The following is a 21,831-nucleotide window of genomic DNA, read 5'->3' as shown; positions in this document are numbered from 1 at the left end:
CTTCACTTCAGCAGGTGGGTATTGTAGTTGTAAGAATGCATGATAGAGATCTTGTAGGTGTTTGTCTCTGTCTGAGGGGTTGGAGCAAATGCAGTTATATCGTAGCGCTTGGCTGTAGGAGAGTTCTCCTCTCTGCTTCTCTGGCACTCTGACCATGTAACAAATTACCTCAATTTTGACAGCTCCTACTCCCTGCATAGGATTGAGGTGCCGCAGCAAAGAAACAACGATGAAGACGAACTGCTACCAACAGGCATCTGAAAATTACAGAATGCCAGAAAGCTGAAGATGATATCCAATGGGGAGTGAATGGGGTCTTAATAAAGTGAATTAAAACTGCTGTCCCTGGTCCATCAACTTAGATGCATCAGCAGCTTCTGAAATAGATTGCTCTGGCAGTGTAAAGGGTCTTGAAATAGCTGTGAATGTAATTTACAAGGTAGAGTGTCTTTAGTGTAAATGAGAATCAAGCCCATAATTTTTTTTTTTTTTTTACAAATTATATGAGCAATTTTCACTGCTCAAACAGACTCTGAAGCACACAGGAGCTAGAAAGGGAATGAATATTCTGTTTGAAAAGGAAGGAAAAAAAAGTTATACTGGTGTGAATTGGGGCTGTCAACGTTCATATGTTAAAAAAATGTTGCAAAATGGACTGATATGCTTCTGCATATACCCTTCATAAAAATATTACATATTCAAAGGTTTATTTATGCATTGTTAAAGTTGAGAAATCAACTCTGAAGTCAGGAAAGCGCTTTACTCAGAAAATTAAGGTTCTTACACAATGTTAGTTCACACCCTAAACCACGATGTTAAGTCACCCCATTTTCATAACTTCTAGAACTGCGAAGCAAAGTTAACTGTGTAGAAAAAAAAATGAATCAGTACGGAAGTGGGGGCTAGAGAAGTGCACAGTAGTGTGACTGGTACAGAAGAATTGGTACTGAGAGAAATGCATCTGCCCACACAAAGGTGTCTCTGCAGTCTATATGTCCCAAATGATTACTGGGGTGTAGACACAACATATGGTTTCTTTCCATTATTATCTTATTTAAAAACACACATGAAAAGGCAGTTTTCTGAATTGTGTGAACTCCTCAGGGCGGCGTCTACTTAATTTGTTTCTTGTACAATACTGAGTGCACTGTCAGCACTTACATAATGATAATTCTCTCTCTGACAGCAAGGTGGTATGCATTTAATGTAGCTGGATGGTATTATCCTCATCTGGTATCTGGATGAACTCTTCGTACCATTTCAGGTCTGAGACAGGAAAGAGTTATCTCGGCAAGTCAGTTATTCTGCTCCCAGCAATGTGGGAGATTCAGGGTTATTAGATAAACAAGGATGTTTTGACAGTTTCTTTGTTAATGTGTTTCCAAATAGTTGAGATATCTTTTTGGCCTGTGTTAGTCTTTTTTTTTTTTTTTTTTTTAAATCTTGCTAGTATTTACACAAATTATTGATTTTAGAGATATAGCTGGAAGGGATGATTTTGTATATGCGTGCACACCCTCTGAGGGGAGGGGGCCTCTTACACCCTGTCAATTATTTTAGTGGGCTTCCTACTATTTGATTAACTTAAAAACCCTTTCCTCCAAATTTCTGAACTTGTTTTGTGAAGCTATGGATGAGTGTCCAGAGACTGGAGCCTAAGCTAGTTCTGACTTTAGTTAAAACAGGTTAATATAAGAAAATACTACACCACTATGAAAAAAAGTACATAAACATAAAACACGCAACTCTACATCAAGCTAAAAGATCTGCTTATACACCCACACTTTGCCCCAGTGATGAGTGGATTTCTCTGATGCAAACTGAAAAACCACATTAGCTGTGAAGCTCCAGGCGGCCCACCCCACACACTGGAGATGAAAGCTTGGGTCATTAGATAAACCTACTTACTGGAGGAGGCACACTGCAGACGGGAAGGTGCTGTCCACTGAAAACCACAGAACATCCTGGGACCTGCTGTGTGTTACAAGCTGGTATGTGCTGGCCTGTGCAGAGTGGAATCCCATGTGGTGCCACTGTTGTTACTGTGTAGGAAACAGGGACTGTGCCCTGGTGGATCTGCATTGAAACAAACAATTTTCAGTAATTTTGTTACTTTACACAATTCAGAGGGTTCTGAACAGTTATGGTTTGCCATTTAAAAATGGCAAACTTTCACCTCAATACCAGAAAAATCACATTTTACACTGAGGGTATAAAAGAAAGTTACAAACCTGTAATTCCTGTTCTTAAAAAATATCCTCCTCAATAGATTATTGCTCTTACATCAGTGCTTCCTGAACAACGCCAGGGAGGGAACTCTCAACTCAAAACATTAAATCCTCCGAAACACAAACAGTATATCTCAGGTTCTGTAGGGCCCCTTCACGTTCAGATTAGTTCCTTTCCAAAAGGAGGCAGTAACTCCCACATAAAAGCCAATTAAAATCAGAAGGAAAAACGGACAAGTAGCTAAACAATCTTCCAAACTCTGATGGGAAGAGTGACTAAATGATTTTCCACAGAGATATTGAAGAAAAAAATGCAGATAATTTTTTCTCCCCCAAGATAACCATCTCTGCATATTCCCACTCAAAGGTGAAAGCTCAAGCAATGTCTAAAATAAACGTAACAGAACAGTGGATAAAACCAAAGGCTAATTTAAAAGCTGGAAAGGGAAAGATTACATACCTGTAATTGTGGTGCTTTGAGGTAACTGCCAATAAGGACCCAAACCCCTGGTCTGAAAATGCCCAGGGCTGGGAAACAGCAACATCTAATAGAACTCAACATTCAAACCCGAGGGCACCAAAGACAGAGGGCCCCCACCACGCTTGGTTTCCTTACACTATATCAGAAATCTCCAGTAAAGACTCCAAAGAATGAGAGACAAGGAGTGTGGACCATAAAAGGCAATTATCTTGAAAAACCCTTCTTCTTCCTTCATGAATTACTTGTCTGGATCCTGCTCTTGGGGAATTAACAAGCAGGAACAAACCAGTACACAGGTGGAAATAAATATAAATTATTTAAAAATTATTAAAATTAAAAAATAAATTAAAAATTATTCAATTTTTAAAAAAAATTAATCGCAATTAATTGCAAGATTAAAAAGAAATCACAATTAATCCCAGTTTTAATCACAATGTTAAACAGAATACCATTTAAATATTTTTGGATGTTTTCTACATTTTTCAAATATATTGATTTCAGTCACAACACAGAATACAAGTACAGTGCTCACTTTGTATTATTTTTTATTACAAATATTTGCACTTTAAAAGAAAGTATTTTTCAGTTCTTCTCATACAAGTACAGTAGTGAAATCTCTATCATGAAAGTGCAACTTAAAAATGCAGAATTTTTTTTTAACGTAACTGAACTCAATAAATCAATGTAAAACTTCAGAGCGAACAAGTCCACTCAGTCCTATTTCTTGTTCAGCTAATCACTAAGACAAACAAGTCTGTTTACATTTACGGAAAATACTGCTGCCTACTTCTTATTTACGTCACCTGAAAGTGAGAATAGGCGTTTGCATGGCACTGTTGTAGCCAGCATTGCAAGGTATTTACATGCCAGATATGCGAAACATTTGTATGCCCTTTCATGCTTCATTAGCATAACTGAAAATCAATATATTTGAAAATGTAGAAAAACATCCGAACATATTTATAATAAATAGGGTATACTATTATTGTTTAACAGTGCAATTAAAGCTGCAATTAATCACAATTTTTTAATCAAGTTAATTTGTTTTGAGTTAAATTGCTTGAGTTAACGGCAATTAATTGATAGCCCTAATATAAATTAAAGACAACAGCTCTCCTGATCTGCTACAGAACCAAACGAGTATCACTATACAGATGACTGAATAGAACTCCAAGCTTCAGTCTTGCATACCTCTATGACAAAAACATTGCGGGGAGATAGTCTAAGTGGCCTTTTGGCCTTTAGCTCTGGCACTACTGCAGACTTTTTGTAGCAGGGTTAGCAGAGGTTTCTACGCAATGCCTGCTAGGCACTGACGGCAGTGCCAGATGTGAGTCAGGAGAGGACTACTTCTCTCATGGAGCAGACCAACCATGGCATCCAGGAGAAAGTGATCCCTTCCTTGAAGTAGTCAGTGTCAAGGACCAGCATGAAGGACCCACAAGTAACCATGGCGACTAGTCCTTGGCAACATTGGCACACCGGTCATAGAAGATGCAGAGAGGACACAGAAGCAGTGCTGTGGGATCTGTTTTCCCCCAGACATGTGCTGATGTAATCTCATCATCCAGAGTGGGAGGACAAATTTGGTTTTCATTTTCAGGTGCTCCAGCAAACTGATCACTTTTCAGACATAAGGAAAAAAAATTCTGAGACAGCCAAAAGGACTGTTAACTTGTACACTCAAAGTTCACAGGTGCACTATGTAGATGTCTGCTTATTGAGGAGAACTTTGCACAGCAATCCATTATCCATTACTGACCACATTAGTTTACAGACAAGGTTTTAAAGGTTTTAAAGGTTAATTTTAACATAAAGCTCTAAACTGTTTGCGACCTGGCTACCTGACAGGCCAACTCCCTCCCCATGTGATGCTATGCAGTTGCAGTCAACAAATGCACTTGGGCTATAGGCCCTTTGATGTGAAGAGGGTGGGGCTATGCGAGTGGGACATTTTCTCCAGAGGGTCCTTGATTCTGGAAACTGCTCTACCTCTTGATCTCACAATATAAAACTTAATTTTTGGGATATGCTGCAAAATTAACTTCTTTCTGGGGCATTTGGGGAGGAAGTGGGCTTAGGGATAGAGTAACAGATTTGGGGCTGAAAACAGTAGTCTATCAGATCCTATCCACATGAAGGCAGTCGCTTATATGCATTGTGAATTCTATTTTTATATTATCTACTTTAATCTTGTAAAAGTACCTAGAGCTAAAGATATGCATTTTATTTCAGTGTTTATGAATGACTACTTCATAAACTACCACATCCCCTCTCAAACTAAATTCACTTCAGAAGCAGAAAAATTATGTTTCAAAAGTGTGATATGAAGGCTTTGGAACTTTGCCGATGGCTGCCTTGGCCAAATCGGTAACTTTCACTCTCTGTTAGGCTTTATTTGATTTTTTTTATAACCAATATTTTATGATATTTTCACTGCTGTATGTTACTAATGCACCATTATGACTCTTGAAAGAAATTGCCACAACAAATGGCAAGCAGTAGTTACCACAGTGTTCTATCTTCAATGCCAACTACTTGGATTTTTTGAAAAAGTCTTAGAGAAATCAGTGTCCTTAGTGAGTTCACCCAACATTCTCACACCTGTTCATGAATGTCAACCATCACTGCATTCTGCTGTGGCGGATGAGCGGCTGGGTGCAACATACGAGGGGATACATTCGGTGGGTGGAAGGCTCGGGGCTCTTCTATTGCTTGTTGCTGTCCATAGGGGAGATGGTGATAGTTTTCGTCTTGACTAATGGAATTATGTCGAGACAGGCGATCCCTTCTCGCTCTCTGGCGTCTAACAGGAGGACTGGGAACACATTAAATGGGAAGACATGTCACAAACTGCCACAGGCCCCTCTCTCAAACAATGTCATACATAATCCAATACTGAGGACAAGTCTATACTAGATAGTTCTGTCAAGATTATGTCGGCTAGAGATGTGATTTTATTTTTTAAACCGACAGTAGTATACTGATAAAAGCCTTAGTACACATGCAATTATTTCAATACACAGTGACTATACCAATATATGTCAATCAGGAGAACCAGCATAAGCTAAATTAACATAAGCACTTTTATACAGATATTGTAGACACAAGATACATTAAAAGAATATGAAGGTTGCCAAGTCAAGCAGTCAACAGTTAGAAAATGCCAGGATTATGGTTGCTTGTGCAATCTTGTATATATGCATGAAGATACAGTCTACAAGGATATGATCACATACTTTTTTCCCCCCTACAGGAGCCCTGACTCATTCAGCGCACAGAATGGATGGTGCTCACTAAATGAGCAGCTGTTCAATATTTTGTTTTCTCCTCATTATTCAATGTGTAGGCCCAGGCCTTATTTACTGCACACTATTCAAACCCTACTCTGAAGATAGAATTATTAATTTCTTCATGAGCTTTTTCTATGGCACTTACTGTAGTAGCTGAATGCTTCACCAATTTTCATTTATTTTCACACCACCCTTGTGAGCTAAGGTGGTGGTATTATCCACATTTTACAGATGTGGAACTATGACAGATTAATATAAAAAGTATCCACTCATTCTGGATGCCCAATTTGAGACACCTAAGATCTGATTAAGAAGCATAACATAGCTCTTTGGTGATCAAAGTACAGCTCTATTGACTTCATTTGCAACTGAGTGCGCTCAGGCCTTCTGCTAATCAGATGTCAGGGTCTGAAGTCAGCACCCAGAAATTGAGCAATTAATGACTACCTGTAAGAAGTTTAGTTTAAGTGATGACTTGCCTGGTCACTGCAGCATGCCCATTGCAGATGAAATCTTTGGGAAATAGCTGTGCTCTAGCAAGTTTCTACAGAGCATATGCAAACTGCAATTTTTCCAAGTCTTATATAAATTTGGGCAGATTTTCACAAGAACAGGAAAAGGCACATTTGACATAGGCCACCCTCTGGCCAAATTTCAAGTCTCTGCTGCAAAGCATGGCGTACTTTTTCTCAAAGAAAAAGACACCAGTATGTTTTAACATGGGCAAAATAACGTTTTTTACTCTCATTCTCAAAAACAGCTGAAACTGTTTTGGTTGAAATGCCCCCCCCCCCCCCCCCAATCACCCTGACAAAAACTTTTCCAGGATGGAAAATTTCAGCTCAAATTATTAAAGTTTGGCAAATTGAAAACAGTGTCTTATAATGGGAACTGTCAGGTAACCTTAATAAGTGTTGTTACCAACCCTGCTTGTAATTACTTGTGTTATAGTATCAGAGAGCTTTGCTGATTTAAATCTTATAAGCAGATAAATGTTTCCCTTGTATTCTTCCATTTTAGGAATCTATTATAGTGTGTTTGTTAATTTCTGCATAACTAATAATAAAGTTATGCTGACATAGCTATTATTGGTGTAATCTGGAAAGATTTACCCCCAGTGCTTTCCATAGTCACACAAGACAATCAAATAAAGCTGCACAGATACAAATCTAGCTTTAAGGTTGTATACATTCAGTACTATGTCACAGTCAGTTACAATATAAATCAACTTGCCCAAGATATTCAAGTATGCTTTATGTTAGTGACTGCTTTTAAATGTCTAAAAATTGCATTACAACTAAAATCCACTTGTTTGCGGTTGTACATCATTATAGATAAGACAGACCTATATAATTTTTGTAACTTTAATGCACGTAGCAAGATTTCAGTTTTAGTGAATTCAGATTTAAACTTCCTTTATATGCACCTTTAAACTTCATATATAAATCAGACTGTTTACAGTAGCACATATCCAACCCTCAGCTAACATCAGTGCAAAGCTATAACATCATATGAAGGAAGGACTTGGGTTTGGAAAAGTTCTTGGAGTGGTTAAAGTCACTGATGGCAGTTTCAACATTTTGAAAAAACTAAACCCAGCAGAGATGCCTTAGTTTCCCCTGCCATTTATCTTTAGACACTGTAGCATTTTTAGCTTCAGTTCTGCCTTTACCTTTCCACAAGTAGTGCCAAAGGTCAAGCTTTACTTCTGTTAAATACCCAGAAGGAAACAAAGCATAACAAAAACAAAAACTGTCAACACTTTTTGGGCACTTTTCTATATACTGATTTATGGGCAGCACAGAACGTAGTACTCTGGAAAAAACAGAACTTGATGCAAAACAGACTTCTCCTAGGTGATCAGATACACGTCAGATTGCAAAGAAATGTCCCTTTCCTTAGGTGAAACTCTGAGATAACTTCCAGATGTGTAACTCTAGCAGATGACTAACTTGGAATTACTGGGAATGTCTCATGCAAAGTAGTCACAACTTGCACTTAACATTCATATTGCAGTAGTGCTCACAGGCCTCAACCAGTTTGGGCCCCATTGTGCTGGGTAATAGAAAAAAATTGTAAATGACAGTCTGTCTCTAAAAACTTAAAAGACAAAGCATAATTTGTGGACCAAACAAATGAACAAAGGTTGAGGAAACGGAGCAAAAACTAAATATAACGAGATGCATGCAGGTCTTAGCCAGTAACAACAAATCACAACTGTCTGTAACTAGAGATTCCTGTTCTCTGTATTTAGCTGTTCACATAAGTACTTTTTTCCCCCAGTAATTTTTTAAATGTTCTCAATCAGGGAGTAGAGTACCAGAGTTACTGCCATGGAGCAGATGTGGAGGAACATGAGGGTACAAGACTAAGAAGGCAGAGGGAAGGTGGTGTGTTACATATCAGGGGAGGTATGAAGAATGGGGATGGAAGCTGGAGTGTGGCAGGGAAAGGATGGATGAGGAAAACACAGAAGCTCCATCTTCCCAAATAGTAGAGAGCAAACTGTGCAGACCCTTTCCCTGCAGCTGAGGGAAGTCCACCTTTGCTTCCACTGTGTATGTACGGGTGAATGTTGAACCTAAATAATCACAAAGTGGGATGACAGCTGATTTTTGAGCCTGTAGAGGGAAGAAGGCAGACTAACAAAGAAAGAAAAGGAGTACTTGTGGCACCTTAGAGACTAACAAATTTATTAGAGCATAAGCTTTCGTGAGCTACAGCTCACTTCATCGGATGCTGTAGCTCACGAAAGCTTATGCTCTAATAAATTTGTTAGTCTCTAAGGTGCCACAAGTACTCCTTTTCTTTTTGCGAATACAGACTAACACGGCTGCTACTCTGAAACCTGTAACAAAGAAAGCTTATTTTGAATCAAGATTTTCTGGGGTCTAACTTTTTTTTAAATGCTTGGTGTTGGCAATACTGATGTATTTGCTAGCCATTTGGTGACAGACAGCTTTAAAACAGTCTCCAGTCAGAGCACACACCAGTTTTGATTAATGGTAACAGATTAATGGATATACATAGTGACAGAGACTAAACCTGATAAAACTTGAAGCAAGTTCATCAGAAGAAGGGAAAATTAACTTCACTTTTAAACAGAATTATGTAAAAGCCTATTGAACTTATTTTACTAGTAATCTACTTTTTATTTGTATTACAATGGTGCCTTGAAACCCCAAGCAAGTTCGAGGCCCACTGTGCTAGGCACCGTACAGAGAGTTCCTGCCCTGAGAAGGTGACAGTCTAAACAGACAAGACCGAAAACAAGAGAGTAAAACAGAGGTTCACAGTTGAATGTCAGTGAAAGAGCTGAAAATAAAATAAAGGTCTCCAGAATCACAAGACAATTGCCTATCCACTGGACCCCACTGCCTCTCTCTATGCAATAATCCAAGAAATCAACTCATTGACTTGCATTATTAGTTTTGATTGCTGGTTGTATGAAAACAAATATAATTTTGCAAGTTGTGACCCGAAGCTTCCAGGATTTGTGATCCTAAAAGACTTCTTTAAATTAAGTAACAATGTGCTATAGCTTCAGTAAACTAACAAAATGCCAGTTGACAATTTTTAACTTTGGGGATAGAAGAGAGTCTATTTCTGGTCTCAAATCCTGGTTTTTGCATTCATAAAAATGTGTGGCTTCTCCTAAAGCTGGAGAATGTAAAGTATCACTTTTTTCTGAAGCAAACATAGGGAAATGTGTTTTAAATTCGTATTAGGTGACAAACAGTTCCAAAACCTATTGTGAGGGAGCAAACGCTTGTGTTTTGGATAATTAACTGGAATAGTGAAGAGGTCTTTATTTTTAAGCTTTACAACACACTGGTGCAGGCACCAGTTCAACATAGCCACCCAAAACTCTATTCTTCCATGACTAATTGAGCTTATTCTAAAAACTCTGCTTCAAAGAGGCTTATGAACCATAGCCCAAAACTAAACTAAGATAAAAAAGTAAAAAACCTTGCAATACATTCACCACACATCTAAGCAATCACATGATACTACTTGCATCAACCTTGTCAGTTTTATTCATTCTCATGAAGGGGGTTGGACTAGATGACTCCTGAGGTCCCTTCCAACCCTGATATTCTATGATTCTGTATAATTTGAAATTAGATTGCACGTTTATTAGGGAAAGACAAAGTTGTAAGTTGTGTAAGTGTCATGCACGTTTATTGCACTATAAAAATAATTAGTCTACTACTAGTAGTAGTAGCCTGTCCAGAAATAGGAATCTTTAGTTTTTGGTTGATTTTCTGACACACTAATGTAATGTGCAGTATTAGAGAAATAAATGGATTCTGACTGAAAATGCTAAGGAGCAACCACCCTCTCAAACTGCACATGTCCACACAAAATTATAGGAAGACTTCATTGACCTCATTAATTACTTCCAATACCAGTTTTCAGCAGCGATAATAGCAAATATTTATCAACAAATTTTTCAAAATTAGTATTTATCATATAGTCTTGTATAACTAGCAGTCTTCGGCTAGGAATACTTCACTTCTAATGCTAATGAATCACTGCTGCCTTGAAAAAGGTCTTGCGTGAATCAGCAGACAGGCTAGCAAGAAACCACTCCACAACCTGACTAATCCATTTACCTCCTCCTGTTGCGTGCAGGTGTGTTGCATCGTTCCCCTGAGAAGTGATGTTGGTTGGGTCGAGCTGAAGGAGGCTGCCTATTTGATGTCATCTCCCATGGTCGCATTGGCGGTGATGGGGCTGGTGATGCGGCTGTATAGTCAAAGACTGAATGAGAAAGGCGTTGTCTCTTAGGACTCGGACTGTCTTCACTCTATGCAAATGCAAAAAATAAACGCACCTGAGTGAGTCATACCCCACACACACTGTTTTGTTTTATTACTGCAGTTTACATCTGTGGAGGAAAAAACTGAAGTAGACCATATACATTCAAAACAAAAACACCACATGAAGTTAAATGTCTAGTTATCACATCATGAAGGCAATGGATTCTACAATTATTTTATGGCGTCCCCATCCCAAATACATTTTTATTACAGAATTCAGTGCAATATTTTAAAAATTCTCATGTTGTGGGAGAAACAAAGTTGCCAGAGATACAAAGCTAAAAAATGCTTGTTTCAAGAGAGTGAGGTTTTTTTTAAAATGTATGGGATCTTCAAAAAATGTTACTGGCTAAGCACCAATTTCATGCTAATAGGATCCATATTTGTCAATCATTAAATAGTCTGCCATGTGGAGTTCGAGCTCAGCATGTGCACCCCATTCCACCAGGAGGATGCTCACTATACAGCTTATTAGACATCTGATTTGTATTGCAGCCAATTTTAGTTTTGCTAACTCAGCTCAGATGCGTCTCTTGTCCTTTAACTTGTAAGCGCAAGACTGGCAATTAACAAGTGTAAAAAAAATTTGACAAAAGCATCAGCTAAATCAATGTAATTTTTACTTTAAAAAGTTATCTGGTTGGATACCTTTTTCCTGATCTGACCACCTAAAATTTTCTGACACAAAGAATTCTAATTGACTATAGGAGGCCAAATTGCTCCAGTACCACCTGAGTTGACACCACCTTAAATTTTATTACCTGACAGAATAGGTATTGGGTAATTATCTCCCAGCATCTTCTGTGGAAAGGCAACTGATGCAGAGAAAATTCAGCTTCTCTGCTATGGACTTGTCTGCCTCAATTTCTCTTTTTTACTCTCTGATAATCCAGTTGACCTACTCATTCTTTTGCAAGCTTTCTGCTTCACATATATTTAAAACATTTATTGTCTCTCTCTGTGGCTATTTACTCTTCAAAAATCATAGAATCATAGAATATCAGGGTTGGAAGGGACCCCAGAAGGTCATCTAGTCCAAACCCCCTGCTCAAAGCAGGACCAAGTCCCAGTTAAATCATCCTAGCCAGGGCTTTGTCAAGCCTGACCTTAAAAACCTCTAAGGAAGGAGATTCTACCACCTCCCTAGGTAACGCATTCCAGTGTTTCACCACCCTCTTAGTGAAAAAGTTTTTCCTAATATCCAATCTAAACCTCCCCCATTGCAACTTGAGACCATTACTCCTCGTTCTGTCATCTGCTACCATTGAGAACAGTCTAGAGCCATCCTCTTTGAAACCCCCTTTCAGGTAGTTGAAAGCAGCTATCAAATCCCCCCTCATTCTTCTCTTCTGCAGACTAAACAATCCCAGCTCCCTCAGCCTCTCCTCATAAGTCATGTGCTCTAGACCCCTAATCATTTTTGTTGCCCTTCGCTGTACTCTTTCCAATTTATCCACATCCTTCTTGTAGTGTGGGGCCCAAAACTGGACACAGTACTCCAGATGAGGCCTCACCAGTGTCGAATAGAGGGGAACGATCACGTCCCTCGATCTGCTCGCTATGCCCCTACTTATACATCCCAAAATGCCATTGGCCTTCTTGGCAACAAGGGCACACTGCTGACTCATATCCAGCTTCTCGTCCACTGTCACCCCTAGGTCCTTTTCCGCAGAACTGCTGCCGAGCCATTCGGTCCCTAGTCTGTAGCGGTGCATTGGATTCTTCCATCCTAAGTGCAGGACCCTGCACTTATCCTTATTGAACCTCATTAGATTTCTTTTGGCCCAATCTTCCAATTTGTCTAGGTCCTTCTGTATCCTATCCCTCCCCTCCAGCGTATCTACCACTCCTCCCAGTTTAGTATCATCCGCAAATTTGCTGAGAGTGCAATCCACACCATCCTCCAGATCATTTATGAAGATATTGAACAAAACGGGCCCCAGGACCGACCCCTGGGGCACTCCACTTGACACCGGCTGCCAACTAGACATGGAGCCATTGATCACTACCCGTTGAGCCCGACAATCTAGCCAGCTTTCTACCCACCTTATAGTGCATTCATCCAGCCCATACTTCCTTAACTTGCTGACAAGAATGCTGTGGGAGACCGTGTCAAAAGCTTTGCTAAAGTCAAGAAACAATACATCCACTGCTTTCCCTTCATCCACAGAACCAGTAATCTCATCATAAAAGGCGATTAGATTAGTCAGGCATGACCTTCCCTTGGTGAATCCATGCTGACTGTTCCTGATCACTTTCCTCTCCTCTAAGTGCTTCAGGATTGATTCTTTGAGGACCTGCTCCATGATTTTTCCAGGGACTGAGGTGAGGCTGACCGGCCTGTAGTTCCCAGGATCCTCCTTCTTCCCTTTTTTAAAGATGGGCACTACATTAGCCTTTTTCCAGTCATCCGGGACTTCCCCCGTTCGCCACGAGTTTTCAAAGATAATGGCCAAGGGCTCTGCAATCACAGCCGCCAATTCCCTCAGCACTCTCGGATGCAATTCGTCCGGCCCCATGGACTTGTGCACGTCCAGCTTTTCTAAATAGTCCCTAACCACCTCTATCTCTACAGAGGGCTGGCCATCTCTTCCCCATTTTGTGATGCCCAGCACAGCAGTCTGGGAGCTGACCTTGTTAGTGAAAACAGAGGCAAAAAAAGCATTGAGTACATTAGCTTTTTCCACATCCTCTGTCACTAGCTTGCCTCCCTCATTCAGTAAGGGGCCCACACTTTCCTTGGCTTTCTTCTTGTTGCCAACATACCTGAAGAAACCCTTCTTGTTACTCTTGACATCTCTTGCTAGCTGTAGCTCCAGGTGCGATTTGGCCCTCCTGATATCTTTCCTACATGCCCGAGCAATATTTTTATACTCTTCCCTGGTCATATGTCCAACCTTCCACTTCTTGTAAGCTTCTTTTTTATGTTTAAGATCCGCTAGGATTTCACCATTAAGCCAAGCTGGTCGCCTGCCATATTTACTATTCTTTCGACTATTCTTTCGACTCATCGGGATGGTTTGTCCCTGTAACCTCAACAGGGATTCCTTGAAATACAGCCAGCTCTCCTGGACTCCCTTCCCTTTCATGTTAGTCCCCCAGGGGATCCTGGCCATCTGTTCCCTGAGGGAGTCAAAGTCTGCTTTCCTGAAGTCCAGGGTCCGTATCCTGCTGCTTACCTTTCTTCCCTGCGTCAGGATCCTGAACTCAACCAACTCAACTCCTGAACTCAACCAACCAAAAATCCCTGTCTTCATAAATTAAACATATGTATATATTTCATCTGCCATGGTTTATGGGTTTTTTTTTTTTTTATTAGTTTCACTAATGTTGCATTTCCATTTTTGGAAGAATATTGGTTTGGCTTGAATACTCTTCATCTCCGACAATTAACCACATCTCTTTTACCTTCCTGTTTCCTTTTCAGTTTAGGGATATGCACAGTCTTTGTATCTATTTTAGGCTAAGGATTTTACTTTCCTAAGTTTTTACTTTAGGCCTTTTTGATCAGCTCCCTTTTTCCCCCCATCTCCCCTTTCTAAAGCTAAGTGCATAGTGACAGGTTTATTTTTTATATGAAATTCCTCCCTGAGGATGCAGTACTTAAATTATAATCACCAACAGCTGTTAACATGTAATTACTTTTTTGACCAACTTCTGTATCTCAGTTAGAAATAAGTCAAGAAAAAACTCTTTCTTGTGTGCTTTAGGACTAGGTATTTCAAGAAGTACTCTAGTAAATCAAGCAACCATTTCCCTAAACGTTGCCCCATTGTGATGTTTTAAAAGTTTGGATGTTGGTAATTGACGTTTCCCATTATTACCATTTCACTGAGTTAGTTGCTTCTTTGATCTCCCTCAACATTGTACATTCAAAACCCTCTTCCAGATCAAACCACCAACAGCCTAACTTTACTAGTGGTAAGAAAGGAGAAAAGGGTGCAGCATAAAAGCATAGTAAGCAGTACCTCTGACATGCTTCAAGTGCCTACTTTGATTTTTAACTTGATGTTTAACGTGTTGTGAAGAATGAAGTAAGCCATGAAGGCAGGGTTCTATGGTTGATGGCTAAAATGAGAGTTTTCAAAGACAGTCTTGGAAACAGGAACTTGTATGCTTCGGGTGACTGGGTCAGATCCCAAGAGACATATGTACCGACAAGTAAATAGTGCAAAAAGGCCAGGCACACTTGGAGGCTATAGAGTACCATATGAAAAACGAACAGGTGCAGATGGGAGGATGAGACAAAAGGGTTCAGTGAGCTGGCAGAGGGGGCAAAGCCTAGTGAATGGTAACAGGTATTCATTGCATTAATCTCTGTTGGTGACAGAGAGGCGTTTTCAAGCTATTGTTTGGCTAACAAACTTTGACTGATAATGCCATGTGTCTGGACCTTTCCTTAGCACTAAATTTACTCTTAAATACTCCTACCCCGCCCCCTACCAAATGTCCAGAAAAGCATATTTATCCTGGAACACTGGTTCTTTTGATTATTTTGTCTCTGAAGAGATACACTCCAAACACAAAACAGCTCATGAGCTCATAGGAGATGGCAGAGATGTATCAAACTAACAAGCTGCTAGGCGGTTACCTTTCATCATTCCAAATTACTATTTAGTACATCTACTCCAAACTCCATAACATATGCTAACTGTCTTTTATGTTAAGCAACAGTATTTCCATTCCAACTTGTCTGCCATTAGAAAGAAAATAACGATAAAATCATTTTCTGAACTACATATAAAAGAATGAGTTTAAAACCTAATTATGTTTCTCTGAACTGGAAAAAAAAATAACCTAAAGCTAAATCCTAACTTCTTCATAAATTAGTGTCATTAAGAAAAAAACTGGTACTTTTTCTTGGCTTTAATTAAGAAACCAATTCTCATAAAATGATTGTAACAGGGTTACAAGAGCATATTGCAAAAAGTAACATGGAATTAGTGGCAGAAACAAATCCCATACAAATTAAGATCTATTTACATTTCAATTACACGAAATGTATGGCAGAGACTATCACAAACAGTATAATTTTGCAGTCTATAAAACCCTAAGTTGGCAAATGCATTGCTATATTTGTACATTTGTTGCAACATTTACATCTCCCCAAATTTCATGCCAATATTCAACAGGCCAGCTCAGCGTCCTTGAACTACCTCCTTTGCTGACAGGCCATTCTGTGTTGTCTGATTTTGCTGCTGCCAAACAAGCAGCAAGAACAGAATGATGAGGGCCTGATAGCTGTGGAAGATCCAGTTTATTTTTATTACGTAAATTAAAAATTGACTTGACAAAAGCCAGGAACTAAAAGATGACATCGATTCAAACATGAATTTCTAGAAGAGCAAGCAACATCTGCACAAAACACATAACATTTCATAGGTCAAAGCACCAATGCCAGAAAGAGTTCAAGATAGAGATCCCATGTTACCACTGAAAGAAGATGAAGTTTAGTGCCAAGGCAGAATTAGGGTTGAAATTAAATCCACAAGAGTCAGGAAATTCACAATTAATGTTCCCCTAGCAAATCTATACCCCTTCCCTTGTTGCCGTGCACTATGATACCTTATCACATAGAGACACCAGTAGCAAGCCATGTCACTACTGAGCAAAGAATTAAACCCATTTGTAAAATGTGTCCTTCTCTGATACTATTTAGTATGAATTGGAGTGAAATCCTGATACATTGTTGACGTGACCATTCGTTATACTTTTGAATATGTTTTATAGCCATTCTGAGTAATTTATGTTAACGCTGCTCATCTTTGTGCTCTTATGAGAAAGGATAAGTTGCTAGTTTAGGCTTTTTATAAAAGCAGAAGTTTTTACCAAGACAATAATATTGTCATAATATTTGATGTAGCCTCCTTTCCCCCTTAAGTTGTAAAGGTTATGTGGAGCTTTCTGTATCTTAGTAGTTGTGTGCGATGTGCGCCAGGTGACAGCTTGAAAATGTTACAAAACTTAGACAAGGTCCAAGATGCCTCACCCTCCCTGATCCCCTGCACATACCAGCAGAGATGGGTACTACAGATTTACCCAGAAGGGAAACCCTGCACCACAACCCTCAGGCCTGGCTTCTGAGTGTGTGAGCTGAGTCTATCCTGCAGTTCTCCACAAAGTCTTTGGTTTCAATTTTAGTTAGTGTCAGGGAAATGAGGCTTCAAATTTACTTGCTGCAAGAGAGAATGGGGATGGCAGGGAAAGTCCATTTGTTTCCTTCTCTCCATCCCCTAAACCTGCACTGCAGCACCTGCTATTGAGAATCACTGAAACTTCGATAATTTATTCACCCCAGGGTGCACTTATGCACTGGATCTGTTACCCATGTGTCTCAATAACGGAACTGGCAGCATGAAGAGTCAATGAATGAACCAGTGAGATAAATGCTTTGCATCCCAGAGCAGACGGATGACAGAGCTGCAGTTGAGCCAGCTTGAGAGGGTTCTTAAAGCAATAATCCCAGACACTGCTAGGAGGCAGAAGGGAGCCATCTCCAAATGCCCACAGAATAAGACAGTAAGGGACCCCAGGTGGAGGGAACGAGATCAACATAGACTCTTCCTAGGGCCATGTGACTAAAGAAGGCTGAAGAGCTGGGAGTGAATTCCTGAGAGCAGTAAAGGAGGGAGGCAATACCTAACAGAAGAGACTGATTGTTGTTTTTGGACCACACTTATCCGGTTTGTAGGTTTAGGGGCACAATCCTTGATTAGGCTGCAAGATGTCATGGGGTCAGAGCCCACCTGAGTCTGCTGAGTGTACTTTTTTTAGGCCTGCACTGGCATGCAGACAGACTAGAGATGGAATAAATGTTTCTGAATATAGTTTATACAATGCTGTACACAAAGTCGCAGAGTCCCATGAAAATTTTTTAAAGAAACTGATGACATACAGCAAAATATCATTTTACCTTAGTTTTTAAGCACTGTAACGCCTTCAAATAAATAAATATTTATACATTCAAAATTTGAAACGTCTTCCTAAAGAAAGATCTTTCAAATAAAAGGAATCAAAAATGTGATAGGTATGTCTAGGTTTAATGAATAAAGACCATTAGAGCTAGGTGTTTCTCCTACAGGAAAACATGACATGAAAAAGTTCAAAACTATGTTGAACTTTGAATCTGATTTTGATCTTCTGACAACCAGTTAAACTGAATTAAATTGAGACATCTGTACCTCATTTTCAGCCTGCAGACTCAAGACAATTACTGCATTGATTTGTATCCTGATGTTACAATCAGAAATTACAAATTTTTAAAATGAAGGCTTAGCTCAGGGGTGGTCAAACTGCGGCTCGTGAGCCACATACGGCTCTTTTACAGTTAAAGTGCAGCTCCCGGAACCCCCTCTACTCCCCCCCCCCATTCCCCACCTACAGATTGGGATGGGAAGGGGGAGAAGAGACAGAGCTCGGGACCTCTGCCTTGCAGCAGGGTGGTGGGGTACTGGTTTCTACCGAGGGGGGGGGTCCTCAGGGCTTTATTCCCATGGGATGCACCTGCCAGGGTTTGGGGCTTCAGCAGGAGCAGGACTGAAGCCCCGAGCCCCACAGATGCCTCCTGTGGGGCAGAAGCCCCTAACCGCAGCAGGCACACCCTGGCGCTCAAACTTCTGAAGATTGTCATATGCAGTTCAGAGGGTCAGTAAGTTTGGCCACCCCGGCTTAGCTCGTATAGAACATAGCAAAAACTGTGGGAAACCTGCCGCGAAACCCCAAAGCCTTGGAATACATGGATTTTCTACTTGAGCAGATATCCATCATTGCTGCTCATGGAGAACTGCTCATCTCACAGACCAATAGGAGCCAAAAATGCTACTGACAGGACTGCAACACGGATGCTGACATCTTTGTCAATTATGAGCAGGGCAAGGAGGTTTAGCAAGTGTCACTTTAATATAAGGTTTTGTATTTTACAAAATTTTCAGTTTTTTATTTTAAAAGAAATGTATCCCACATCTTAGATTAAAACAGATCCTGAATCTTCCTCCTCCTGCAAATTCAGTGCTATCAAACTACAGAAAACTACTACTTCTGTATTAGACCCCAACATAATCACAAAAAATATAGGTTTCAGAGTAGCAGCCGTGTTAGTCTGTATTCGCAAACAGAAAAGGAGTACTTGTGGCACCTTAGAGACTAACAAATTTATTAGAGCATAAGCTTTCGTGAGCTACAGCTCACTTCATCGGATGCATTTGGTGGAAGAAACAGAGGGGAGATTGATATATACACACACACAGAGAACATGAAACAATGGGTTTATCATACACACTGTAAGGAGAGTGATCACTTAAGATAAGCCATCACCAGCAGCGGGGGGGGGGGGGGGGAAGGAGGAAAACCTTTCATGGTGACAAGCAAGGTAGGCTATTTCCAGCAGTTAACAAGAACATCTGAGGAACAGTGGGGGGTGGGGTGGGGTGGGGTGTGGGGGGGGGAAAATAACATGGGGAAATAGTTTTACTTTGTGTAATGACTCATCCATTCCCAGTCTCTATTCAAGCCTAAGTTAATTGTATCCAGTTTGCAAATTAATTCCAATCCAGCAGTCTCTCGTTGGAGTCTGTTTTTGAAGCTTTTTTGTTGAAGGATAGCCACTCTTAGGTCTGTGATCGAGTGACCAGAGAGATTGAAGTGTTCTCCAACTGGTTTTTGAATGTTATAATTCTTGACATCTGATTTGTGTCCATTCATTCTTTTACGTAGAGACTGTCCAGTTTGACCAATGTACATGGCAGAGGGGCATTGCTGGCACATGATGGCATATATCACATTAGTAGATGCGCAGGTGAACGAGCCTCTGATAGTGTGGCTGATGCGATTAGGCCCTATGATTGTGTCCCCTGAATAGATATGTGGACAGAGTTGGCAACAGGCTTTGTTGCAAGGATAGGTTCCTGGGTTGGTGGTTCTGTTGTGTGGTTGCTGGTGAGTATTTGCTTCAGGTTGGGGGGCTGTCTGTAAGCAAGGACTGGCCTGTCTCCCAAGATCTGTGAGAGTGATGGGTCGTCCTTCAGGATAGATTGTAGATCCTTGATGATGCGTTGGAGAGGTTTTAGTTGGGGGGCTGAAGGTGATGGCTAGTGGCGTTCTGTTATTTTCTTTGTTGGGCCTGTCCTGTAGTAGGTGACTTCTGGGTACTCTTCTGGCTCTGTCAATCTGTTTCTTCACTTCAGCAGGTGGGTATTGTAGTTGTAGGAATGCATGATAGAGATCTTGTAGGTGTTTGTCTCTGTCTGAGGGGTTGGAGCAAATGCGGTTATATCGTAGAGCTTGGCTGTATAGACAATGGATCGTGTGGTATGATCTGGATTAAAACTAGAGGCATGTAGGTAGGAATAGCGGTCAGCAGGTTTCCAATATAGGGTGGTGTTTATGTGACCATCGCTTATTAGCACCGTAGTGTCCAGGAAGTGGATCTCTTGTGTGGACTGGTCCAGGCTGAGGTTGATGGTGGGATGGAAATTGTTGAAATCATGGTGGAATTCCTCAAGAGCTTCTTTTCCATGGGTCCAGATGATGAAGATGTCATCAATGTAGCGCAAGTAGAGTAGGGGCATTAGGGGATGAGAGCTGAGGAAGCGTTGTTCTAAGTCAGCCATAAAAATGTTGGCATACTGTGGGGCCATGCGGGTACCCATCGCAGTGCCGCTGACTTGAAGGTATACATTGTCCCCAAATGTGAAATAGTTATGGGTGAGGACAAAGTCACAAAGTTCAGCCACCAGGTTAGCCGTGACATTATTGGGGATACTGTTCCTGACGGCTTGTAGTCCATCTTTGTGTGGAATGTTGGTGTAGAGGGCTTCTACATCCATAGTGGCTAGGATGCCAAAGCCCGTTGCCAACTCTGTCCACATATCTATTCAGGGGACACCATCATAGGGCCTAATCGCATCAGACACACTATCAGAGGCTCGTTCACCTGCGCATTTACTAATGTGATATATGCCATCATGTGCCAGCAATGCCCCTCTGCCATGTACATTGGTCAAACTGGACAGTCTACGTAAAAGAACGAATGGACACAAATCGGACGTCAAGAATTATAACATTCAAAAACCAGTTGGAGAACACTTCAATCTCTGGTCACTCGATTACAGACCTAAGAGTGGCTATCCTTCAACAAAAAAGCTTCAGAAACAGACTCCAATGAGAGACTGCTGAATTGGAATTAATTTGCAAACTGGATACAATTAATTTAGACTTGAATAGAGACTGGGAATGGATGAGTCATTACACAAAGTAAAACTATTTCCCCATGTTATTCCCCCCCCCCACCGTTCCTCAGATATTCTTGTTAACTGCTGGAAATAGCCTACCTTGCTTGTCACCATGAAAGGTTTTCCTCCTTTCCCCCCCCCTGCTGCTGGCTTATCTTAAGTGATCACTCTCCTTACAGTAAAAAGAAAAGGAGTACTTGTGGCACCTTAGAGACTAACAAATTTATTAGAGCCTAAGCTTTCGTGAGCTACAGCTCACTTCATCGGATGCATCCGATGAAGTGAGCTGTAGCTCACGAAAGCTTAGGCTCTAATAAATTTGTTAGTCTCTAAGGTGCCACAAATACTCCTTTTCTTTTTGCGAATACAGACTAACACGGCTGCTACTCTGAAACCTCTCCTTACAGTGTGTATGATAAACCCATTGTTTCATGTTCTCTGTGTGTGTATATCAATCTCCCCTCTGTTTTTTCCACCAAATGCATCCGATGAAGTGAGCTGTAGCTCACGAAAGCTTATGCTCTAATAAATTTGTTAGTCTCTAAGGTGCCATAAGTACTCCTTTTCTTTTTACAAAAAATATAGTGTAATATATTTATTTTATTCTCCACAAAGAATTAATTATTCAGTGAAAGGATGGAATTTTACAAAATAAAACTGATTTATGTCAGTTTTTGCATAGTTGAAGATACTTGTATTTCATAGTCTTACAGCACAGCCTTCACTAAACCATCAGAACACATAACCTAGCAGGTCTTGGTAATTAAATTGCAATCT

At 40.4% G+C, this 21,831-nt stretch overlaps 1 protein-coding gene across 3 annotated transcripts in view; it reads right to left on the bottom strand.

Annotated features, from left to right (window-relative positions):
• The window catches only part of RNF38 (ring finger protein 38), a 196,147-nt gene that overhangs the window by 37,906 nt on the left and 136,410 nt on the right, over window positions 1-21,831 (bottom strand). For all 3 annotated transcript variants that reach the window (XM_038402385.2, XM_038402388.2, XM_038402386.2), the window contains 3 exons: window positions 10,619-10,812; window positions 5,314-5,527; window positions 1,909-2,076 (listed from right to left, as the gene is read on the bottom strand). In XM_038402385.2, the coding sequence (XP_038258313.1) occupies window positions 1,909-2,076; window positions 5,314-5,527; window positions 10,619-10,812 (576 nt within the window). The remainder of the gene's footprint in view (window positions 1-1,908; window positions 2,077-5,313; window positions 5,528-10,618; window positions 10,813-21,831) is intronic.

Source organism: Dermochelys coriacea, chromosome 5 (assembly GCF_009764565.3).
Source record: "Dermochelys coriacea isolate rDerCor1 chromosome 5, rDerCor1.pri.v4, whole genome shotgun sequence".
Taxonomy (NCBI): Eukaryota; Metazoa; Chordata; order Testudines; family Dermochelyidae; genus Dermochelys; species Dermochelys coriacea.
This window is presented reverse-complemented; position numbering and strand designations above follow the sequence as displayed.